The sequence below is a fragment of the Carlito syrichta genome, unplaced genomic scaffold, assembly GCF_000164805.1.
Source record: "Carlito syrichta isolate Samal-C Ts95f unplaced genomic scaffold, Tarsius_syrichta-2.0.1 Scaffold268229, whole genome shotgun sequence".
Taxonomy (NCBI): Eukaryota; Metazoa; Chordata; class Mammalia; order Primates; family Tarsiidae; genus Carlito; species Carlito syrichta.
In genome coordinates, this window is record NW_007212325.1 from 219,238 (window position 1) to 242,241 (window position 23,004).

General features: G+C 41.8%; 1 protein-coding gene across 3 annotated transcripts in view; it reads left to right on the top strand.

Annotated features, from left to right (window-relative positions):
- The window catches only part of ARID1B (AT-rich interaction domain 1B), a 257,068-nt gene that overhangs the window by 215,710 nt on the left and 18,354 nt on the right, over nucleotides 1-23,004 (top strand). For 2 of the 3 annotated variants that reach the window (XM_021709628.1, XM_021709629.1), the window contains 6 exons: nucleotides 7,324-7,433; nucleotides 8,159-8,317; nucleotides 14,140-14,349; nucleotides 17,272-17,476; nucleotides 22,311-22,449; nucleotides 22,702-22,874. In XM_021709628.1, coding sequence (XP_021565303.1) covers nucleotides 7,324-7,433; nucleotides 8,159-8,317; nucleotides 14,140-14,349; nucleotides 17,272-17,476; nucleotides 22,311-22,449; nucleotides 22,702-22,874 — 996 coding nt within the window. The remainder of the gene's footprint in view (nucleotides 1-7,323; nucleotides 7,434-8,158; nucleotides 8,318-14,139; nucleotides 14,350-17,271; nucleotides 17,477-22,310; nucleotides 22,450-22,701; nucleotides 22,875-23,004) is intronic. The other variant, XM_021709630.1, reaches the window with a different exon arrangement.

The following is a 23,004-nucleotide window of genomic DNA, read 5'->3' on the forward strand; positions in this document are numbered from 1 at the left end:
TGGCGGCTCTTTGCCCCCGAGGCCGCCCCCCCCTTCCCTCTTCCCCCTCTCAGGCTTCCACAGTGAACGTGCCCAGACCATTGGAGAAGGCGGTCCATTGGCGGAAGTGGGAACTTTGCTGTTTCTCTGCTTCTTGGAAACCTGCGCAATCTGTTTAAGACTTGGGGATTCCTTTATCTTTTATGCAAATTGTTTTTATTCATTCTGCAGTGTATACTACGTGGACGTATTTCAAGTGTCATTGGAGGCTGTTTGCTAAATATATACACTAAGTTCTCTTTATTTGGGGGGAATACTAGTATGGAAGTTCCCCACAATAAAAACTCCATTTTGAGGTGGTAGAGGTCAACATTTAGAATTCACATTTTAGAAAAAACGGTTGAAGAGCAGAGCAAGAGGGATGTGAAGGACTTTAGTTCATTTAGGGAAACACCTTTTAATGGATACGTGGAAGGATTGACTTCATAAGGACTGTGTGCAAATTGTCTTCACTGAGAAATTGTTTGAAATGTTTTGTTATATTTAGTTATTTCAATCCACTTTATAATCTCAACAGTTGTTTTTTTTTTTTTAATGGTTGCATTCTTACAAAGTCATGTCTGACTAGTTGATCCATAGTCAGTTTTGTGGGAAATATCAAGAATGTCTAAAACTGTGTGGCTTTCCCATGTGCTTAGCCTCTTGAGACCCTTGACGCCACCTCCTCAAGTTACCTAACTTCCTGAAGACTGTGAGTGCAACTCTTAGATGAGAAAATGCTGTGTATTCCAGGTGACCTGTCGCTGTAAATCATGTTAAAATGGTAGATGCCCTGTTGGTAGGATTCTCTCCTTGAGTTAATACAGAGCTTGGCTTAGCTACTATGTGTCCTGCAATGCCTGATGATGGTTAGGAACACACTGGAGAGTGAGAGCATTGCTCCTCTCTGATTACTTCTTTTTGTTTCTTGTGCCTTTCTGGCCTCTGTCTTTGAAAGGCTCCCTGTCAGGCAGAGCATGTGGTGAGATGTTGGGCTCACCTCCTGTCTGAACTTCTGAGCTGATTCTAGCTGAATAGTTCATTTCCCTGATGACTTCTCTTGAAAGGTTTATGAAAGAGGAACACGCAGAAACTATTGGTAAAAATGAAAGTTTTTAAATAAATAAATAAACGCTTCTTGGTGCTATGTGGGAAGTTATTCATCCATCCCAGTGAGGTGTGTTTTTACATTTGAGGTGAAGTAAAAGTTCTCAGTTAGTCTGTTAGCTGAAAGCCTCCTCTCTCACTAACCAGCGCTAGCCCATGTATAGAGGATTTGGGTTGTGACATGATATGTTTTGTCTGGCTTGCTGAAATAAAGTTCCCTCAGAGCACTGAGACTACACAATAAATTTTCACCTACTATTAGCAATGCTCATTTTTTCTTCTTCCTTTGGGCCCCAGAGTCACAAAAACAACCAACAACAAACAGATGGCACAGTGCCCTGCCTGAGAAGATTTATGTATTCCTGAGGAATAGCCAGTTTAATGGAAATTCACAGAGAGGGTTCTCTTTTATTATTATTCAGATAATTCAGTTATTCGTTATTCCATACAGAGGAAATCTGTTCAGTGAAAGACCGTTTATCCTCTCAGTCTTTTGTATAGAGCAGTAGTATACTTTTTATTGCATTGTGCATTTTGAAATATTGAATACTTAATAATGTAAACATTGATCAAATTTTCCTCTACACATTTATACGATTTTATCCCAGATTTGTTGAGGGAAATGCTACATGATGGGAAGTCATCATCTATCCCATGAGGCATTGGCTGGGAACCTGGTGTTAGGCACATGTGACTCTGTGACGATTTCCCATTTCTGAAGGAGACGAGAGTGACACGGAACATGACAGCATAGCCCCCAGTGAGAACTGGGATATAAAAGTGCACTCTTGACCCTACTAGAGGTGGGCCAGGTGCCATCATCCACTGACATCACTTCAGTCTCCTTGGTTTGGACCCATGGTAATTACTGGTGATAACAGCAAAGCATTTCTCCACCAAAATACACTTTTGGAGAAAGTGAGGACAATACAAATGATGGCCAGGGCTGGCAGTGGAATTCTCTGAACCTCAGTTCGCAGCCAATGCAACTGACATTCCAGCATTCTCTTCACTGAGTTCATACAATTGTGTTGTAGACAGTGTACAGGGCCAAAAAAAACCCTCCTGTGTAGTGACAAATTGTTACAGGCTTCAGTGAGCAAGTAATTATTTAAATGGAGTCAGTGTGAGTATAAATGTGACAACCATTTCTTCACTTAAAATGCCAGGGGAAGTAGGATGGTAAGCAGTGGGAATTTTTCCCTCTAAAGGAGCTTTTTTTGGTTTTGTTTTAACTCTGTAGATTAAAAGGTTAGAATGATGTATTACTGTGGGCAAAATTACAAATAACATGAACCCTTGTTAAATATACACTAATATAACACATTACTAGTTGGATTTCACTTGTGTTTATTTTTATAATATTCATTAGCCATATACTTATCTGCTGCATATAAACCATCATCTTAAAGTGGACATCTAACTTCCAAAAAATGTATCTGCCATCTGTGGCTCTAAGTTTGCCTCACCAGACGTTACTCTACAAAATGTGGGGCATTTCTAGCACTGTCACCATAAATAGCAAGGAGCCGCCATATGCCACTGCAGCCGGGCTTCCTCGCTCGCAGGCCCTGCTCACACACCAGTAGTGAGTCTTTCCACTAGCCTAGCATTGCTCAGTCCCAAATGTGAAGTGTCTTGCTGATGCCCTGCCAATCAGGGTACACCAGTCCAGTAGTCCTTTACAAATAAAAACTGTCGGTTGCACCGCCACACAGAGCGAGAGCCGCTCACTTTGGGATCTAGAGTGCTTGTTAAAACTGAAGCTTCCATTACACAGCAACAAAGAAAGACAAAAGGCTGGGCTTCCAGGCAACTTGGATGGATTTAGAGTCTATCCTACTGGGTAATATATCCCAGAGTCAAAGAACTGAGTACCACATGTTCTCACTCATAAGTAGACCCTGAACACCTATCATAATACTACAAAAATGGAATTGGCAGTAGTGGGACACTGTCAGGGGAAGAAGGGGGCACATAACATCAATAAAGGTGCCTGATCCTAATCCAGACAAAGTGAGGTCCAGTGGGAGGTCCAAACTTCACCTATACCTAAACCACTTATGTACCCAATCCTGACTTGTACCCCACAACATTAAAACAGAACAAAAATTAACAAAACATGGTTTATGGGCGGGGGGGGAGAATGAATTGTTTATTTCTAGGAAAAGAAAAAAAAAACTGCAGATTCCTGTGCTCCCATCAGGACTCCCAAGGACAGTCTAGGAATCTGAATCTGCATGCGTGTGCAAGCGGGAGGAACTATCCACTTAGAGGTGATTTCCCCAACGGTCTCATGGCAGAACTGCAGCCAACTTTGTGTGGCATTAGCTATTTACCAGATAATTTGTTATTTTGAAATTTTAAAAAAAAATTTATAAAACAATGCCTAGAATATCAACCTGCCAGCTGGATCAGGAACCTTTACTGATGTAATGTGCCCCCTTCTTCCCCTGGCAGTGTCCCACTACTGCCAATTCCATTTTTGTAGTATTATGATAGGTGTTCAGGGTCCACTTATGAGTGAGAACATGTACTCAGTTCTTTGTTTCTGAGATACATTACCCAGTAGGATAGACTCCAAATCCATCCAAGTTGCCTGGAAGTCCATCCTTTTGTCTTACTTTATTGCTGTGTAATGGAAGTTGTTTTGGGATCTCAAGGTCTTTACAAAGGAAATATGGGCCTTTGGTGCCATTGCTAGTGGTTGGTCATCTAGGTTGTTTATAAAAGTTGTTGAGGTTTGTTTGCTTGCTTTCTTTAAGGTAATTTAGGTAAATTACTGCCCTGCTCCCAAATACAGAAGACTTGATAGAAAGGATTTGATAAATTTTAAAAACCAAACACAAAAGTATACTGGTGGCTCAGACTTTGCAGGTGGCCAAGACCTGGAGCTACCGTGCGAGGCAAGAGAGCACTGATGCCATGATGGGGTGTGCAGAGCCCCACAGCCTCTCCAACACACCCCCTCTCCCCCAGTGGAGGTTTGTCCTACTGTAGGAGGTGTCCGGGAACGGAGCCTTGAGTGTGCTGCCAGAGAGAAGTGCAGTGCCTGCCTGAGCTCTTTGGTCATGTGTGTTCGTGGTGTGCTTTTGTTTTGCCGCATATAAAAATAGGCAAGAACATCTACAGATGTACACAGTAGATCGGCCCTGTGTGTTTTCAAAAGCGAGGAGTAAACTATTTTGCAGAGTATGGTGTACTACCATGAAAAGTAAGGGACTGTTTGTGTTTCTGATCCTGGTTCACCCTCTTCTAGTTAAGGAAGCCAGGAGAAAGCGGAATGAATGCCTGGGTTCTGTGTCACTCGTGTCATGTGTTCTTTATGTTCCTTCTGAATATTTAAATCCAGTGTAGAATAGCTGCCTTAGGACCTCCACCATGCTGAGTTGAAATCATTCTGGTTCTTAAACTTCCACATGGAAGCTAGAGGCTAGTGCTTGAAAGGCACTCACAGGACTTGGGCAGCACTTTCCACAGTCACAGATTCTTTACTGCCCATTTTTATGTGTGAACTTTACATACTGGATTACATGTCAATAAGAGAGAGAGCAGTGCCTTGATTTAGCACCTCCTTGTGACAGAAGTGGCCCTTCTCTTCTAGGAAAGGAGGAAACATAGTGCCCCTGGGGTCCCATTGCCCAGGGAGGCATATGGCTCTTTGCAGTGATTCATTGAGTATTCTGGTAAGAAGTCAAAAATAAGCATTTCCACAAAAAGAATAGTAAAAGCCACAATAAAGAAAGATCTTATGATCCATTTAGTAAAATAAAATGTACATTATAAAGCATAGGTACTAAATGAAACTATTACTTTAAATTTTGTCCTTATTTACCTTTCCAAACATTAGAGCAGTGTCACTTTTGACTATTTTTATATTTGCATACCCAAATACTAATTTTAAAATATACAATAGAGTATGAAGACATTTGGGGAATTTCAAACAAACATATAAGTTTATATTCATTTAAGTCTGATTTTTAAATCAGTGTAAATTGTCACTAATTATGATAATGCATACTGACCTAGTTCTTTGGGCTCAGAGGTTGCTTTTGTGTACATTAACACATTTAATACATAAAGTAGAATATTACTACTAATTTCAAAATAATATTCAGATATAACTTTTGTAAATACTGACAAAGCTGTAACTTATAACCATGAGAGAAGCAGGATGTAGCAGAAGCTACATGCCCACGACTTTACCACCTTCTCTGGAATTGTTTTGGCTGTCATTCCGGTGAACCCGCTCTGTGAATGAACTAGCAAGGACATATGGACTTGCATAAATAAGCCCCCCTTTTCACACCCATCCTGCTTTCTTTCCCTCCTATTCTTCTAAAAGGCTGTTGTTTAATGTACAGGTTTACTAATTCATATCTTGTTAGACCCCAGAGATAAGACAGCACGGAAGCAATCCAATCTACTACTTTGAGCAAGGCGGTCTTCTTGGTGTAATCTCGCTCAGCTGCTTTTTTGAGGTTTCACACATTCACAAAAATAACAGCATTTTTAGCTGATCCCAATAGATTTTTCTCTGCAGCTGCATCACTTGAAAAAGCTTTTTGTTCCAGTTCTTAAAGTCTAAGTATTGAAAGTAATTTGAAAAAAAGAAAAACATCTCAATTATGATTTGTGTGTGTTGTGATGACTTTAAGGACTGACTGGGCTGCAAATGGGCTTTGAAAAACAAGCCAATGTGCCCATGGAAAATACAGGATTTCAAAGTGCATTGTTGAGTGCGCTGATGCTAACTCATGGGCACGTGGCAGGGTAGGCTTTTTTGGCAGGACCTGTGGTCTCAACCTGCAGTGATGCTAACGATATTAGCAAATTAGCACCACCAAGCTTGCCAGCCAATTCACCAGAGCCCGCTCACTCTCTCACTGCTGTAATTAAAACTAATTATTTTCTAAAACATAGTAATACATGAATATGTGCAATAATCATTTTGTAGTGGGCAATCTGTGGAGCCTTTTTTAAAGCTTTTTTTTGGCACATTATGCTCCATGTGTCCTGCCTTGGTCGAGCAGCACTTTCATTTGTAGAATGTAAAATTGGTCCTGCTCCTAAAACCTTGGGTTGATTTCACTGAAATAGGACTGTTTTCTGGTCTTCACTCATTCATTAGACTCATCGTTCTCTCCTCTCCCTTTTCTCTTTCCCTCTTCCTCACTCTTCACACATCTGGCTGGTGTCTCACTCTCAGCCCCTACTTCCCAGTGTTGTGCAGATGGTTTGCATGGTGGGGTTCTGTAGAAATTCAGCTGTTATTCCCTGGATAGCTACACCAATTCCCTACTGTAGCCTTGATCTTCTTTTAGAAAAAAATCCAAGCCCATGTTTTCAACCTGAAAATGTCTGTTAATATCCGAAATGAATGTGAACAATAAATCACTTGTCCTTTGGTGAACCTTTATGGTAAGTTGGAGTTGATCTGGTTTCTGAGCCTAGGTATAGAAAGCAGGATGTTGACCCTGGGGCCGCTATGGGCCTCTGACCTGGGTGTTGAGTGTTGTGGTGGGTGAATAACTGTAGGATCCAAGTCAGACTGAAAGAATCCCTGTCCTATTGCAAAATAACTAGAAATCCTTTCCCTTAAAAATGCATCTTAAATTATTGTTTTTTAAGTCTGCTATGTAGTCTTCCCTTGTTGTAGACTATGCCATGTACAATGGATGCAATTTTCAAATGAAACAATGTGAAATGTCAAATAATTTTTCAAATTGTTTAGATCCTTTGAGTCCATGAAGTTAAGAATGCCCTTAATCCTCTAGTATCCAGGTAAAAAACATACACATCCAGTATTTGCTTCCAACACCTGATGAACAGTTTAAACATTTTTCTTATTTCTATTGTTGACTACTCTTTGAAGGCTATAATAATTTTTTTAAAGTAATACTGATATAAGTTTACCTTTCATGGTTTGGGTCCTGAGCACACAGAAGAAGGATGTCCTTTTTTAAATGGGTTTTTGTTTTTTGTTTTTTGGTGGTGGTTTTTTGGATCAAAAAGGATTGACAGAATGTGATGCTTTTAGGTTTCAGAAATTTGTATGCTCCAAGTTACGATATCTTTTTTTCTTCCTCTAAGGGAAATGCAAGTACCTCATACTTCACTCAGTGATTTGTGTTGGCAGGAGCACAGGCCAACAGATCACACGTATAATCCTAAACTCTTTCTCCTGTTTTCGATTAGCATCTATGGGTCTTGCAGATATGATGTCTCCTGGTGAATCCAAACTGCCCCTGCCTCTCAAAGCAGATGGCAAAGAAGAAGGCACTCCACAGCCCGAGAGCAAGTCAAAGGTACTTCCTTGCGCCTCTGCACGCACTGTGGGGTCTGCCTAGCAAAAAGCTGCTGTGTCGTTCTCTTTTCACTGGTGTTGGCCGACACTTTTTTTCATTTGGTCTCTTCTCTTTCTGCATGCCTTCATTTTGTGCAACATGTTTGTAGTCTTCTTTTCTTTCCCCAGCCCCTTCATGGTGTGGATCTGAAAGTTACTAGTTCTTATGGCATTAACTCATGTTGCGGGGAGGGGGTGGAGGGACAAGACCCACCTAAGAAAAATGCTTTGGTGCGGGGAGAAGTGAGGGTCTTGCCTGGTTTCAGTACTTGCAGCCATTTTCTCTGCCTTCAGTTTATAGCTTCCTGTTTTGGCCGCCTCAGCAACAACAACATACTTAATATTTTGCTTTCCTGCCTTATTTGATAAATAAGGTGAACAGCTTTTTTTTTTTTCCTTTCTTTCGTTCATAAGGGGTAACCCATGCTTAGCATTCCATGTAAGCTTGAAGTAAGCATGGTGGCTTAGTGGCCTTATCCAGCATCCAGCAAACTTACCAAATTATACTAATTAAGAATGTTGTTTTAATACCTTTATATATGTGTGTTTTTGTGTGTTTGTTTGTACATGTCTTTATATATATATTATATATAAAAATTACTCTGTTAAACTGGATGTACTTTTTGTTATTTTAAATAAAGTTTGCCCTACCTTTGTCATTTTTTTTTTTTTATTCCTCTACCACAGGATAGCTACAGCTCTCAGGGTATTTCTCAGCCCCCAACCCCAGGCAACCTGCCAGTCCCTTCCCCAATGTCCCCCAGCTCTGCTAGCATCTCCTCATTTCATGGAGATGAAAGTGATAGCATTAGCAGCCCAGGCTGGCCAAAGACTCCATCAAGCCCTGTAAGTGGCTCTGGTTTTTTTTTTTTGTTTTTTTTGTTTTTTTGGGGTTTTTTGATAATTAATTAATTCTACTTTAATGCTTGCTTGTTTATTTGTTTTGTAAGACTTTTTCTTCATGATTTATCCATGAAAGCGTTTTCTTTATAAATAATTCTATTAGTGACAAATGAGTAAAGTTGACATGCATCATAGAAGTTGATTTCTGATAATGAAACAGCTGTTGTAAAGAAACACCTCTGTACAAAGCATGCGATTGTGTTACTGGGTCCAAACTCCTTCACACAGTGACTTTGTTTAAATGTCTGATTCATTGTGCACTTACAGAAGGTTTTTAAAATGAGTTACTTCTCCATTTACATGGGAACTAATAGCAGTCATATACTGAATGACAAGTTTGGCTGCTGACCTAAATTTTCCATGGGTTGTTCTATCTGAGACATCTTATTACAAAACTGCCTACCTAAAACAAATAAATAAATATTCAGTCTGGGGACAGTTTAGCATAATACCAGCCCTGCTTTGTTTCTGACCCATTTGTCTGAAATTAACAAAAACGCTTTAGAAATGTTAATGCATGTGAATTTTTCTATTGATAATGTGTACCTACATTAGAGTTAGTTGAGATAGAAAAATTGTATCTGCACAAGATTGCTGGTAATCTTGAAATTAACTGTTGATTTCCATATGACATATAAATAACAAAAATAGTAATGTGTATATCAGGGAATTTTTTTAGCCTCAATGTTCTTCTAACCCTAGAATTGGGCTTTAGTTTCCTGCTAAAGAAATTATTTCTGTGCCATTTAAAAAAAAAGTAATGGTGCTTTATTTTATATTCATATAGGGAATCAAAAGATTAAAAAAAAAAAAAAACCTTAACATGCAATTACTTGCCAAAAAGGCTTAATTAATACGCTCATTTCTGTAAGACAATGTATTGACGAGCACAGCTCAGGAAAGCAAGTTAGAGGGAGAAGACCCTAGCTGTGCAGAATCTGGCAAGCTAGTCAAAACCCAAAAGGAGGCTGCTATTAATTATCCATTCACTGGTTTAAACAGAGAGAGCCTGAAGGTTTGAAGAGTTGGTTGTTCTAGAAAATGTTTGTAAAATTCATTTGCAGCTCTAGGATAACCAGCATTTTCCTTTTCAGAGGAAGAGAGGACCATATTTAGTCTAACGGTCTCTGGATATAACGTTTCAATTTTGCAGCACCCCAGATGAAATGGAAAGCACCCCTAGAACGGGCGCAGCAGCCAGGGCATCCCAGGACAGGCACAGCAGTCAGGACACTCCAGGATGGGTGCAATAACCAGAGCACCTCTAGGATAGGCACAGCAGCTAGGATGGCCCTAGGATGGGCACAGCAGAACTCACAGGAAGGGGCTTGACTCCTGCATTTCGATGTCTTTGTGTTATTTGCTTTGAGTCTCAGAAGGCAGCCGACATATGTGTCTTTCCCCCATAATCTACCTTGGTTTTTTCTTTTGTTTTCTTTTTTGTTAGGAAAAGCATTTTGAATTAGCATTGCTCTTCAAGTTAGTAGGTAGAATTCAAATAACTTTCAAAACTTTTTGTGTGCTGGATTGAGGGAGAATTTCAGAGGTTGAAAATAATAATCTTTAAAACTCAAGATAGTAATTTAAAATGATAATTTAAGAACAATGACTGCTAATAGACCATATTCTATGTTTCATCTTGCTAATCTCTGGATTATAGAGAAGGATTGAGATAGCTACTACATTTTAACTTACTGATCAAATTGTCTGCATCAACTATAGGAAACTATCAAAATCCTACCCTTTGCTTAAATGTAAGACAGAAGAAGAAAATGCATCACCTTTATTTGCCGATTATAATAGAATGAAACTTGAATTTGCATATTAATTTTCCCTTTTTTCTAAATATTTCCACATTCATTATCTCGTCCTGTTCCATAACTTTTTTTGAGAACTTACAAGCGAGCTGTCCCTAGTGGTAGAGAAGGACAAGTGAGACTGAGTTCACAGCCCTGGAGATGTCAGACTGTTGCTCTGTAGGGAGAAAATAGTCACTTTCTTGAGTGAGATGCTAATTCAAGAAGGGGGCCAAAGGAGAGTGTGATGAAGGACCTCATATTATCTCTGTTATCAAATCATGGCAAATACATGCCATTCAGGAATGTTTAACTGCTCTTTTGAGATACCACTTCAGTTTGTTGTTAAAATTGCTCTTAATAGTGTCCCTAATAAAGCCTGTCTCACAGCAGTTCTGAAAAAGACAACATGATAAAGATGCTCGATGCTTTGACAGTGTACTATGGACCAACACTGTTTTGTTACAAAACATCCTAAAATAAAAATAAACATTTGTCCACACACATGCACATACACATATTACCAGGCATATGGTAAAGACTGCTGAAATGTAAATCTACCTAAAAGACTTGAGGAAAATGTACTTATAGGCTTAATTAAAGTATATGCAAGGAAAACATTTGTGGCACCATAATAATGTCTTGCTATAATTTTACAGCAATTTCCATTCTTTTTTTTTCTTGCCTCCACAAAAGTTTCAGGCAGTAGGATCCAATTCTGACAGCACTGAAGCAATGGTAGATGGTCCTTGGTGACCTGGAAAAGTGAGCCCACCACTCCGAAGGCTGGTTCACCTGCCCTTTATCCAAAGGGTCCATCGTGACCGAGTCTGTGAACAAGCAACGTGTGCACTGAGCCTGGTTGGTGATGACAGTGATCACATGTGTGCTCTTTATTCACTAAGCCTTTTGTTGCTGTCTGTTCAGATACCCAGATGCTGACTCTGCTAATCTTTTGGCTAGGAAGCAAACCTGAAGGCTAGGGCGGAGATTTTAAATGCAGGTGGGGGCCACAACCCCTTTCTCGGTCTTCAGTCTTCCTAGATTGTCCCATGCTCACATCACACTTTGCTCAGTGAAATCCTATTTATAGATATTTGAATCAGCTATTAATTCTTATTTGCATGCTGCCAGACTTCTCACACTCTTTTCATTCATTCGAGTAATCATTCACGGAACAAATATCTATCATGGACCTCCAGTGCACTAAGTGCTAGAGATGCCACATCAGCATGAACCCTACCTAGTGCAACTTAGAGTGTAGTCAGAAAAGTGGGCGTCAGACAGGTGATCATATGCAAAATACAGAGTTTTATGCACTGTTTAACAAAGTGCATGAAAGGAAATATGAAGGGTGTGATGGTGGATTAAAACCAAGGCCCTAGTTTAAGTTAGTGAGCCAGCCTCAGGGAGGCCTCTTTCAGGGCCTGTCATGTTAACTGAGGCCTGACCACATCAAGTCCATGCAGATGCATTTTCCTACATTATGGTGCCATAAAAGTGTCTCTTGGATGACCTAAAAATTATGAAAAATAAAACTATTCTATTCAAAACTATTACCTTCATTAAATGTTTCTAATTTTATGAGAACAGATTGAGATATGCACAAATTAACTAAACTTAAGTTCATTTAACACAGAAAGGGGAGGAAAGTTAAAAAATGTATAGTCAAACTAAATAAATCATTATGTTAGGCCTGTTTCAGCTTATAGGAATTCAATCCTTTCAAAAGTCGGAGCAGACATTTCTGTATATCGTTCCATTGATGGTTAACTATGTATCCACAACCATGCCCAGTTTCAGTGTAGAGAAGACCAAGCCAAACATGGCAGGTGGAACTTATATGCAGGATGTTGGTTGCACTATTTGGAGTAATTTTAAATGGAAATGATTGCTTTGTTTCTCTTATTCCTAAGTTGAATCTCAGACTTTTACCTCAATTTTTTACAAATAAAATGCAAAAAGGAAGTTTTTTAATTGATTATAAAAGTTTATGCTTTTTTCCTCGTATTCTTATTTCAAATTTTCATTTTTAAAAAGCACTGGACCCATTTTTTAAGTGTGCTTCCCCAAAAGAGAAAAAATTCAGCATTAAAATTTAGAAACTGCTGATAATACCAACCCTGTGCATGGTGGCAGCACTTTTGGGGTTTTGTCAGCGTGAGTCTGGTGTGCAGTGTGCTAGAACAGTTTCTTACACCCAAATAGTCCTTGGGTATAAGAATATGAAAACAAACTTTAAAGAACATTTAAGAGTATGTTTTAAATTTACAAATACATTTTAAATAATTTTAATTAAATTTTAAATAGTTTGGATATATATCTTCTAAATGTACATATGAGTAGATAGATAGATAGATAATGAATATGTGTATATATTTGTAAGCTCTAATTAAGTGACTTGAAATTTAACTTCAACATCAAAATATACTCTGAAAGGTTACACTTCTATTATCCTACCATTCTGCATTTTTTATTTATATCAATTGTATCGCCCTTTTTTATATATTCGACAGAGATTTTATGCATCAATAAATCTAAAGCTGAAGACTTCAGATTTCAACCAAAACGGCTTTGGAGAATAATGTGTCAGTCAGAAGGAAGCCACCACATCTTTACAAGTTTGGTTTTCAGGCATCCCTTCTCAGAGGCCTGCTTTTACTTGAGATCATTTTGTTAAATAAGATCACATCTAGCCTCAATGGCAATTATGTTATTTAACCTCCCAATTTTTCAAAAATATGTTTAAAATTATGTTAAGCTAACTATAAAAAAGGAAAAAACTTAGGAAGAGCTCTGCCTTTATGTAATAATGGCTCTATATTGCAAATGATAACCTAGGTATGCCTGAATAAATGAAGTAAATTATTGTTCCAAGGAATCTTTATTGAGAGCTTAGAAATGATTTTGTACAATAACCCTGGCTTTGCAAACACTGTAGATATTGTTACAAAAATATAAAGATATTAAAGAAAGGGAAGAAATACAGTTGGCCTGCTTAGGGCTAGCAGTGTCACTTATCCCAGGTCACATACTCCAGGGAGTGAGTCTGGTGTGCAGAAACTGCAACTCTTGACATTTTATTATCAGGTATAATCAGATTCATTGAAAACAAGAATTAGAGCATCGGTGTAAACCTCATGAGCATGGCATAAACACATGGCATAAAAGTAAACGCATTGTTTGTCCATAGATTGCTGGGGATATGAACCAGTACATGGTTAAAGCATGGATTCTATTTTTCAGTCTATTCTAAAACAATAGATTTTTAAAATCTATTAAAATAATTATCTAACAGATCCTTACCTTGACAGAGATGTTCACGGAATTTTAAGTAGGGAAGGCTAGTTGTCATGACCAAAGGCTAAAGCTTTCAGTGGCCATTAGATTATTAAAAAAAAAAAAGAGAGAGTCTAAGCCCACACCACTGGCCCCTGTGAGTGGTGACATATCATCAGCAAGCACTGCATGTTTGCTCTTCCTCCATGTGATTTAAAGTTTTAATGAAGACATACATTCGCCATTCTTGTTTTGACAAGGAAAAGTAGGAGTCCATTTGCTGTTTGGGGCTCTGTAATAGTACATGAAAGATTTTTAGCTCACTGTGATCATTCTATAAACTAACACCCTTTTATTTTTAAAAATGACCCAAGGTGTTATTGGAATCTTGCCTTCTGGGATTCAACGCTTATAACAAAGTAAAAAGAGGTTTGGGGGTTTTTGCTTTTGTTTTTAAGTGTGTAAAAGGGGGAGTTTGGGCCCTTTATTTAAAGTCGATATAAATTTCTAATTAAGAAAATGTATAGTTTGTGCCTGAACTAGTAGCCTTCATTCCTAATTGTTGTGTGATAGCAGTAGTTTTTAATCTCTTCTCTTTCTGTACTTGTTGGCTCATTTCTTTTTTCTCACCTTCTTCCCCTCCCTCTGCCCACCCATGCCCCACCTCCACATGCTCCTTCTGGGCACTAGAAGTCCAGCTCCTCCACCACCACTGGGGAGAAGATCACAAAGGTATATGAACTGGGGAACGAGCCAGAGAGAAAGCTCTGGGTCGACCGGTACCTCACCTTCATGGAAGAGCGAGGCTCCCCTGTGTCCAGTCTGCCTGCTGTGGGCAAGAAGCCCCTGGACCTGTTCCGACTCTATGTCTGCGTCAAAGAGATTGGAGGTTTGGCACAGGTAAGAGTGACTGAGTGAGTGAACAAGGAGGGCAGTACACACAAGCTCTTAATGGTGGCTTCTTTGAATATATGGACTGGGTTTTCTTTTCCTCACAAAGGAAAGGCTAAGCCTGCACTGAAGTCACCTTCCTGGGACCTGTGTCTGTGTGTTGGGGCCAGGGGAGGGACACTAGGGGTCCCTGGCTCTGCCACAGCTCACAGTGTGACCTCGGCAAGTCATTTACTTGGACCTCAGTTTCTTCATCTGTACCATCAGAAAGACCAGCTTTTTCTTTAGGTTTCCTGACAGCTGTGGAATGCTCTGGAATCTGCCAGGAGTTCGTGGTAAATACTCCAGAAATGTTTTACAAATGACTGAATTACGTGTTTGTGTCAGATTTTCTATCCAAAGCAACAAAAGTAAGTCACATTTGTAAAGCCATGCCCACAGCACCTGAACAGCCAGCGGGGTCAGAGCTAACTGTGGTTTTCAAGGGCTGGGTCTCAGGTGGGGCCGCAGAGGCACCTGGGGTGGGGGATTTAGGGAGGCCCTCATCTTCTGGTTGTGCCAGGTGCTGTGTGCCTTGTTGACTTAGAGTAAGTGCCCCCTTAAATCTTGTACCCCAGACACCAGGCTTTCCTTACTCTAGCCTGTAAACCTTAGCAAGGACTCTAGCTGGTGGTGAGGTGACCTGTGATAGAAATGAGGAAAGGGTACTAATATATAAATTAGCACCTCACTGTGTGGCCTTTGCCTTTCTAAATGCGTTCAGGTCACTAGTCCCAAAGAATAAATGAGGAAACCCTTATGTAACACAATAAAGCACAGGGCTGGGAGCAGTGGCTCACACGTATAATCCCACTTGAAGCCAGGAGTTTGAGACCCGCCTGGGCAACATAGCAAGGTGCACACCTGTAGTCCTAGCTTCTTGGGAGGCTGAGATAGAAGGAGCCCAGGAGTTCAGGGTTGCATTGAGCTGTGATCGCATCCCTATATTCCAGCCAGGGCAACAGAGTGAGCCTCTATCCCAGTAAAAGCAAACAAAACATTAATTTTGTGGCCCAGGGACACTCTCAGAGTAGGTGAGGGACCAGGTCTGTCTATTTCAAAACATGTGCTCTTTCCATTTACCAGTACAGTTGTCTGGAGCCTAGCTATGCATTGGCATCCCCTGGGGAGCTTTGAAAAGCTGGCAGTGCCTGGGTCCCCGCCCTGGATTAATGAAAGAAGACCTAGGTGGTCTAATAGGCAGTCACAGTGAGGCATCCTGCACCCCACCCAGGTGGTGGCGGTCACTGACTATCCAAGAGCGAGTCATCTCAGCCCTAGGTATCACTGCAGGCCTACCATGATCTCAGTGCTCTGGAGATCCAGGTGGGACCTTGATCTGAGCCTTCCCCTTAGAGGCCTCATCCCTCCATGAGGGACTGAGAACTATGGTTGAAAGAATGAATTGGAGCTTCAACCAGATACTAAATGGCGTGATGCACACCACTTAGGAGTGTGGTCAGCAAAGGGAGTGGTCGAGATGTACCTCTCTCTAACCTGGGCTCCTCTGACCTTTCTCCCCTGCACATGAGCTCCCCTGACCTTTCCCCCTGTGCACCTAGCCTGTTCTGACATTGCTAGTTTGCTCACCCAACCAGCATGGAGTAGTTCTGTCTGACTACCTTACTCTGTCTGCCTATAACCATGCTGACTGTAAGGAGACCCTTTGCTGGCTGGCTAGTGAGGGTTTCTGGAATGTAGCTGGGTTGTATCTTCGCACTCGCTCATATGCTCTCTGCCTGGTGGGCAGCAGATGTGGCTGGGAGCAGGTGCCGCAGCCACAGAGGTCAGCTCAAGGCCTTGCTTCTCGGGTACCAAGCACCACTCTGCTCTCCATCTCTGAAGCAATCCGCAGACCCTGTTTGCAGACTTGTATCGATGCCAAGAGAGGCATTGAGCATTCCGCGGTGTTTTATTATGCACCATTTAATACTAAGTAAATGGACGGAAAGAGCTTCGTGAGAAAGTTGGAATCCAGAAATTCAGTATTTCATTGAAAACCACTGTCCCTTAACCCTCACGGTGCTTTGCAACACAGGAAACATCACAAGGCAAAGCATTCCCCGAGTTACTTGCAAGTCTTCATGTTTCATTCATGTGTTTAACCTTTCATAACCTGTTCCCAAGTGGGAATCAGAAGCTTAGAATAATGCCTCGAGTCCTTATGGAACATTCAGGTCTCCTCTCTTCCTCGCCTCCTCTTTTTGCATTTGTGTCATCTGCAGCCTGTGCAAGGTGTGCCCCAACCGTCGGCCGGCTGGTGGCTTAATAGAGCCCAGCCAGTGGCTGATGGGTGGCATCGGGCTTTTTAAGTTGGGAGCATTTGGTCCAGGGGCCTCGCTTGCTTTCGTACCAGATGCCACCTTTGCCCACATCACAAGCAGCCCTCAAGGGAGAGGAGAGCAGGCAGGCGTGGGCCCAGAATCTCAGGCTCATCTCTGGGAGCTTGTGGCTGTTGGAAGGAAACACTCTTTCATCTCAGTGCTCAAACACTTAAATTGCAAAATAGTGCAGGTATTGCTTTTAAAATTAGTTTTTAGATGCCCTTTTTTCTTAATTAGAGATGGGGCGGGGTGAGTAAGCAGGGTGTGAGGGCGCCGGTAGAGCTCGCTGGCTCTGGGAGAGGCAGGCTTCAGGAGATGCAGCCAACAGCGGGACTTCTCGTGCAGGGCGTTTTATGTCGCCATCAGCAGGTTCCTTAATGGTTTTATAACTGTAAATGCTGTCTGTGCACTACTGAGTGGGAGTAATGAGCATTAGTTAAAAGAAGCAAATGAAAAAAAGTAAACCAAGACATTAAGTGCTTTTTTTGTCTCCTGGCTTTAAACAAGCCACTTTGCTGCAAACCAATGGTCCTGCCCTTTATTTTTTTTTTTTTTTTTTTTTTGCTAGGTTAATAAAAACAAGAAGTGGCGTGAGCTGGCAACCAACCTGAATGTTGGCACTTCGAGCAGTGCGGCGAGCTCCCTGAAAAAGCAGTATATCCAGTACCTGTTCGCCTTCGAGTGCAAGATCGAACGAGGGGAGGAGCCGCCGCCGGAAGTCTTCAGCACCGGGGACGCCAAGAAGCAGCCCAAGCTCCAGCCGCCATCTCCTGGTAAGTGGCGGCGCTGCACGCGGTGGCCGAGGAGTTCCCAGGGCTCAGTGGAGAACCTGGGATCTTCCAAAGGCAGAGGTTTGTGTATTGTTTTGTTATGTTTACTTAATTGGACCCCCCACTGGCTGTGCCTAGGGAACAGGGAATAAAATGTGGGATCTTCTGGGCAGCACTGTGAAAGCACTCTTTGGAATTCTGAGCTGTAGGCATTTCTTATACGAGTATTTTAAAATAGCCTGTACAGCTGCACAAAATAAAGATTCCCATGACCTGTTGCAACACTTGAGCGCCTCTGGGAAGCCCACCCTGCAGGTTTCACAGCCCACCGGTGTCAGCTCTCTCTGTCGGAATACTCAGATTTGTACGTTAGCAAAATGAAACTTGGATTTAGTTTTTAATGTTCTCTGTCCAGCAAGTTCTCACTTTTAGGGGATTCAGCAGCTGTCATCGTGTAGACCCATAGGACCCTATTTCTGAAATAACTGGTCCCAGCCTCTTTGCCCTGCGGGTCAGGGGTCTTAGGAAAAGTTGCAAAGTGGCTTACCTAATTTTGCTAGCATCAGTGACACCCCCTGTCTCCACCCCACTATCAGAGACCCTGCCATTCTTTTCAGCTCTCCTGCTAGCCTTTGTCCTGTCAGGGCTTCAAATTTGAAATTACAAAATCATATACTCTGATAAATTCAGTTAGAAATGGGAAGGAATTGGGCCCTTAGTTCTAGGCGGTAGCCTCTCTCAAGTAAAGATTGCTCTCTTACCCGTTTCTGACTACTAGTCATTATAGAGGCCCCTTCCATAGCCATGGCCTTCAGCTGTCAGCCTTGCCGGTCCTCTCCCTGTGTGGCTGCTTCCCTACATGGCAGCCCATGCTCCTGAGCATTTCCAGTGCACCCACCAGGCACTGTTCTTAGCCCGTATCATTTTGTCTGCACATTTCACACTGACTGAACCTCAGTACTTTGCCAGAGTCACATAACTGGGAACAGAAAGTCTCACCAGGGCTCTGGCTCTGGGGTACACACCACACCCCTCAGACACCTCTGCCGCTATTGAAAACGCCTTTGTTACAGGTGAAGTGTTTACACATGGAAGCCAGAGAAAGTTTCTCTCTCAATGATTTCCTCTTCTGTCTGGATGGCAAAACTGGTTGCTAAGGTTGCTAATCAAGGGACCTCCCATAGATGCTTTTTAGGCCCAAAGTGCATGTGCAGTGAATATACCCAGACAGATCTGTGGGCTCTAAGTGCAAGCAGAAACCCTCCCTTCTAGCCCTGCCCTTAAAGATTCGAAGCCTTTGCCCCTTACGGTGTCCCTTGAAAACTGGGAAATCTAATTTTAAAAATCTCACAACATTACATTCAGTTCACAGGGTAAAACAAGCTGCCTATGAGCAGCTCTGAAACTATTTTTCCAAAATAAAAACCCAGTGGGGTGTAAGGACCAAAGTGGTGATGTCTGCAAAGATCTAAGGGTGTATTTTATTTGCCAGGAAAGGACTCGTGTCACTGAATGGTCTGCACTTGTGTATGGAGAATAGCTCTCCTAGGGTGCGTCGGCTGCAGCACAGGCAGCCCTGCTGGGACATAGATCCTTCAGAAAGTGGAAGGCCTGTTCTCTCAGCAGCCGGCTCTTTCCTTTTCCCTTTTTCAAACTGCCATTTTTATGGCAACATTATCATTTTAACTGCACAAAAGAGCTGCGATTGCAGATGCACTTGTGATAATACGGCCGTCTCAGTAGTCCAGATGGAGCCCGGGCCCTGTGACACAGGAGCAAGTAGACAGAAGGCCTTGGGTGGGCCCAGCCTAGACAGCACCGTGCGGAGAGCTCCGGGCACAGACAGGCCAGGGTTGTGAGCCCAGGTGGCCCCTTGATCAGAAAGCTTCAGCTTCCCCACCATCCATGCACCAAGTGGCCTCTTGGATTTCAGTGCCATCGCTAGGGAAAGAGTCTCTGAAAAGTTCTTAAAGGAGAATAAAATAATTTCCATTTGCCATACAAATGGGTCTCATTTATTACAAAATTTTTAAAAACTGATTCTTTGCAAAAATGTGTTCTTTGAAGTCCCCTTTTCCCATCAGAACATAATTGTAGTTTACTTTTATAGCACATTTAGGCAAACTAAACTTAAATATTTCTAAGAAACATTCCAGATTTTTTTCCAGTGGTCACTCTGAACTCGCTGAAACCTAAATCATGGCCTCCAAGTCATCCATCTCTAGTCCAGTTTTGATTTGATGTGGCTAACATGCGTCTAGACTTAGTTTGGCCAACCCCCGGGAGGCCTAACCCTTCAGCCCCTGGGGCTGCACTCATGTCACTGCTGAGGACTGTGTGACTTCTCACACTGGATGTCCAGGTTCCTGTCCTGGGACCTGAATAGTCAGTGGAATAAGACTTCCACATGTGCCTAGGCAAAGTCTGGGGTCTGGTTTGCATCCTTAAGGTGCCAGTGGGGATCTTGTTATTCTAATGCACCTTGAGAAGTTTGTGAATGAGTTCTAATGAATAGCCATAGGAATCGCCTCTGTGTGGCCCCTGCAGCCTGGAAGCTGGGCTGAGGGGGGAGGCGCAGACTGGGAGGAGTGGGGTGGAGTGGGGGGCAGGGAAGCTCCACATTCAATTAGTGAGTCTGTAACCAAAAACCCATCCATCTTTGCTGGCAGGTGGCTGAGTGAATTTCTATTATTAGCTGACAGGTGATGTCACAGAACCTGTCATGGATCCAACTAGGGAATCCTCAGTGGAAGATAAATGAGAAAGGGGCTCGGGTTATAAACAAAGGTGCCCTCTGGTTGACCTCTAGTCACTGTAGACCTGGGACACATCAGCTGTTCGTCCTTCTCCCACCCTACTTCCTGCAACCCTGCCAGAACTAGGGCACCAGGTTCGTGCTGTGTAAATTATCTTCCCAGCTAGGAGCCTGGCCATGCTGTCTGAAGTGTGTGAATGTACTTAACCTTCAGTAACCTTTCCATTGTTTACTTTAGAGTATACATTTGTAGCTTCTGGCAAAAGGTAGGGATGTCCTAGAGAGCGTGCCAGCCTCTCTATTAATGGAGTTGCACGAGGTTGCATTCTTTTTTTTTCATGAAAGGAAAAGAAAAAACACTGGCAAGAGAGAATTTTTCCAATTTTTTTATTAGCTGTAAATGTGAATACTTGTAAATAAGGGTCATTCTGAAATCACAGCCTCGTGAGCCATGTTTCCAAGGAAGCTGTCAAGGCTAGAGCAGAGTCTGCGCCTGCATTTTAGAAGCAAGTCCCTCCCCATGGCAGCGCTCTGGGGGCCGTAGTGTCTGTAGGTTTGTCCTTACAGATTTGTAAAAGACTACTTCGTTCTTTTATTGCAACCTACCTTTTTAATATGCATTTCCAGGGTTTTACCAAAATTTGGTTTGTAAGCATGAATTAATAAGCTTTTCATTTATGATACCTACGTTGAAAGTCCTTCTTTCCAGCATCTCTGAAAACTTCTCTGAGTCAGTCAAGTGCCAGGCTCATCGGGATGGACAGTTACGCAGGGTGCACAGCCCTTTTGGCCGGTATACATTCCAACTTAGGCCAGAGGCTGGGCAGACCTGATGTGGCTGGAAACATCTGTGTTGAGCTGAGGCTTTGAGTGGAAGTGATGTCCTCATTTGTATTTTTTACTCCTTTGCAGTTTATTCTGTAATCTCTAGTGGTTTGTTTAACCTCCATTGCCTCTAAAGTAAATTGTAAGTGATGACAATTGCAGTGAGCCTTGGGAACATCATAGGACAGGAAGCACAAGCAATAACATGTAAAATGTTCTTATGCACAAGCACCACAACTGCCATTTGTTAAGACTCTGAGCACCTTTATTGTAAACACCACAAGGGCAGGGTCCTCGTCTTTCTTGCTAGTTTGGTATGCCATATTCAAGCAGTGGCAAGAGTCTAGAAGATGAAGGCATATTATTCATTCAATATCTGTTTGTTTAATTCACAATGGAAACCAATATCTATTGAACATCTAACATGCTAAGAACTGTGACAGATGATAAAGCAGGAGCCTTTAAAATGTTTTTCCTTCAAGGTGAGGTTAACTCATTTTTTTTTCAAGAATCCTACTTAAGTTTTTAAAAATCCAGTTCAACTCCAAGCTGTTATTGTAATGTAATTATAGTTAAAGCCAAATCTTGCAGCTCTGATAACATTAAAGAACTCCAAACCAGTATGACTTGTGTTTTTTAATAATAAATCTGCCTTCATAGTTCAAAAAATGCTTACTATTAATGACAGAGCATAGACACATTCAGTTGGTGAGAAGGTATTGAAATTATATAGACTCATTAGTGATTTGTATCATTGCTTTTCAACTTAAATGTTCTTCATTTTCAAAGACCCAGAACTAAGTTTTCTAATTTTTTTCTAAAAATGCATAATATTTCATCAAATTGATGTGCCAAGATTTTTATCCCATTCTTTAAAATTTACATTTAGATTGTCTCTAGTATAGCTAACACTGAAGTAATTATTTTTCTGCCTAAAGCCTCCTTTTTACTAGATTCTTTTCTTGGGATAAATACCCAAGAAACAGGTACCAGCCAAAGCATATAAGTATGTTTTATGGCTCACAAATGAAGTATGTTGCCAAATAGTTTACTCAAAAAACTATTCCTAATTTTCACTATAAATAATGCAAGAGCCACTGATTTTACTGCATCGTTATCAGCAACGGGGGTTATTGATATGTCTAGTAAGATGGTGTCACATTTTCATTTTCATTTCTTTTGTATGTAACACACAAGGATGAGCTTGCTTGGTAACCTCTAGTTTTCCCCCTTTTCTCCGGGTGCTGCTACCTTCAGCCAACTCAGGATCCTTGCAAGGCCCACAGACCCCCCAGTCAACTGGCAGCAACTCCATGGCTGAGGTTCCAGGCGACCTGAAGCCACCCACTCCAGCCTCCACCCCTCATGGACAGATGACCCCAATGCAAGGTGGAAGGTATGTTCAAATAACTATGAGCCATACGGAGTCGGATTTGTTTGTCTTTTAATTTGCTGGAACAGACTTCATAGAAGAAATGGTGTTCCCTAGAGAGTTTTTTAAATGTTGATTGCTACTAGTTTTATTCATGTAATTTATTTTGGATGGCTCTTGCATTTGCAGATTCCAGGATTGGTTTATTTTCTGAATACAGTGTTTGGAGGTGACTCCTGCTATATCATTACGCTTTCATTTTTTGCATCTCCTCAGAAGCAGTACAATCAGTGTGCATGACCCGTTCTCAGATGTGAGTGAGTCATCATTCCCCAAACGGAACTCCATGACTCCCAACACCCCCTACCAGCAGGGCATGAGCATGCCTGACGTGATGGGCAGGATGCCCTATGAGCCCAACAAGGACCCCTTCGGGGGAATGAGAAAAGGTATGTGCAGACAGGCCTCTGCTGGTCATGGTCCAGAGGGCATTCTGTCTGCTGTTCCACAACCAATTCTTGAGTGCCCACTGCCAAAGTGTGAGCCTCAGCTCCCCAGCCTGCCACATGTGTGGCCTTG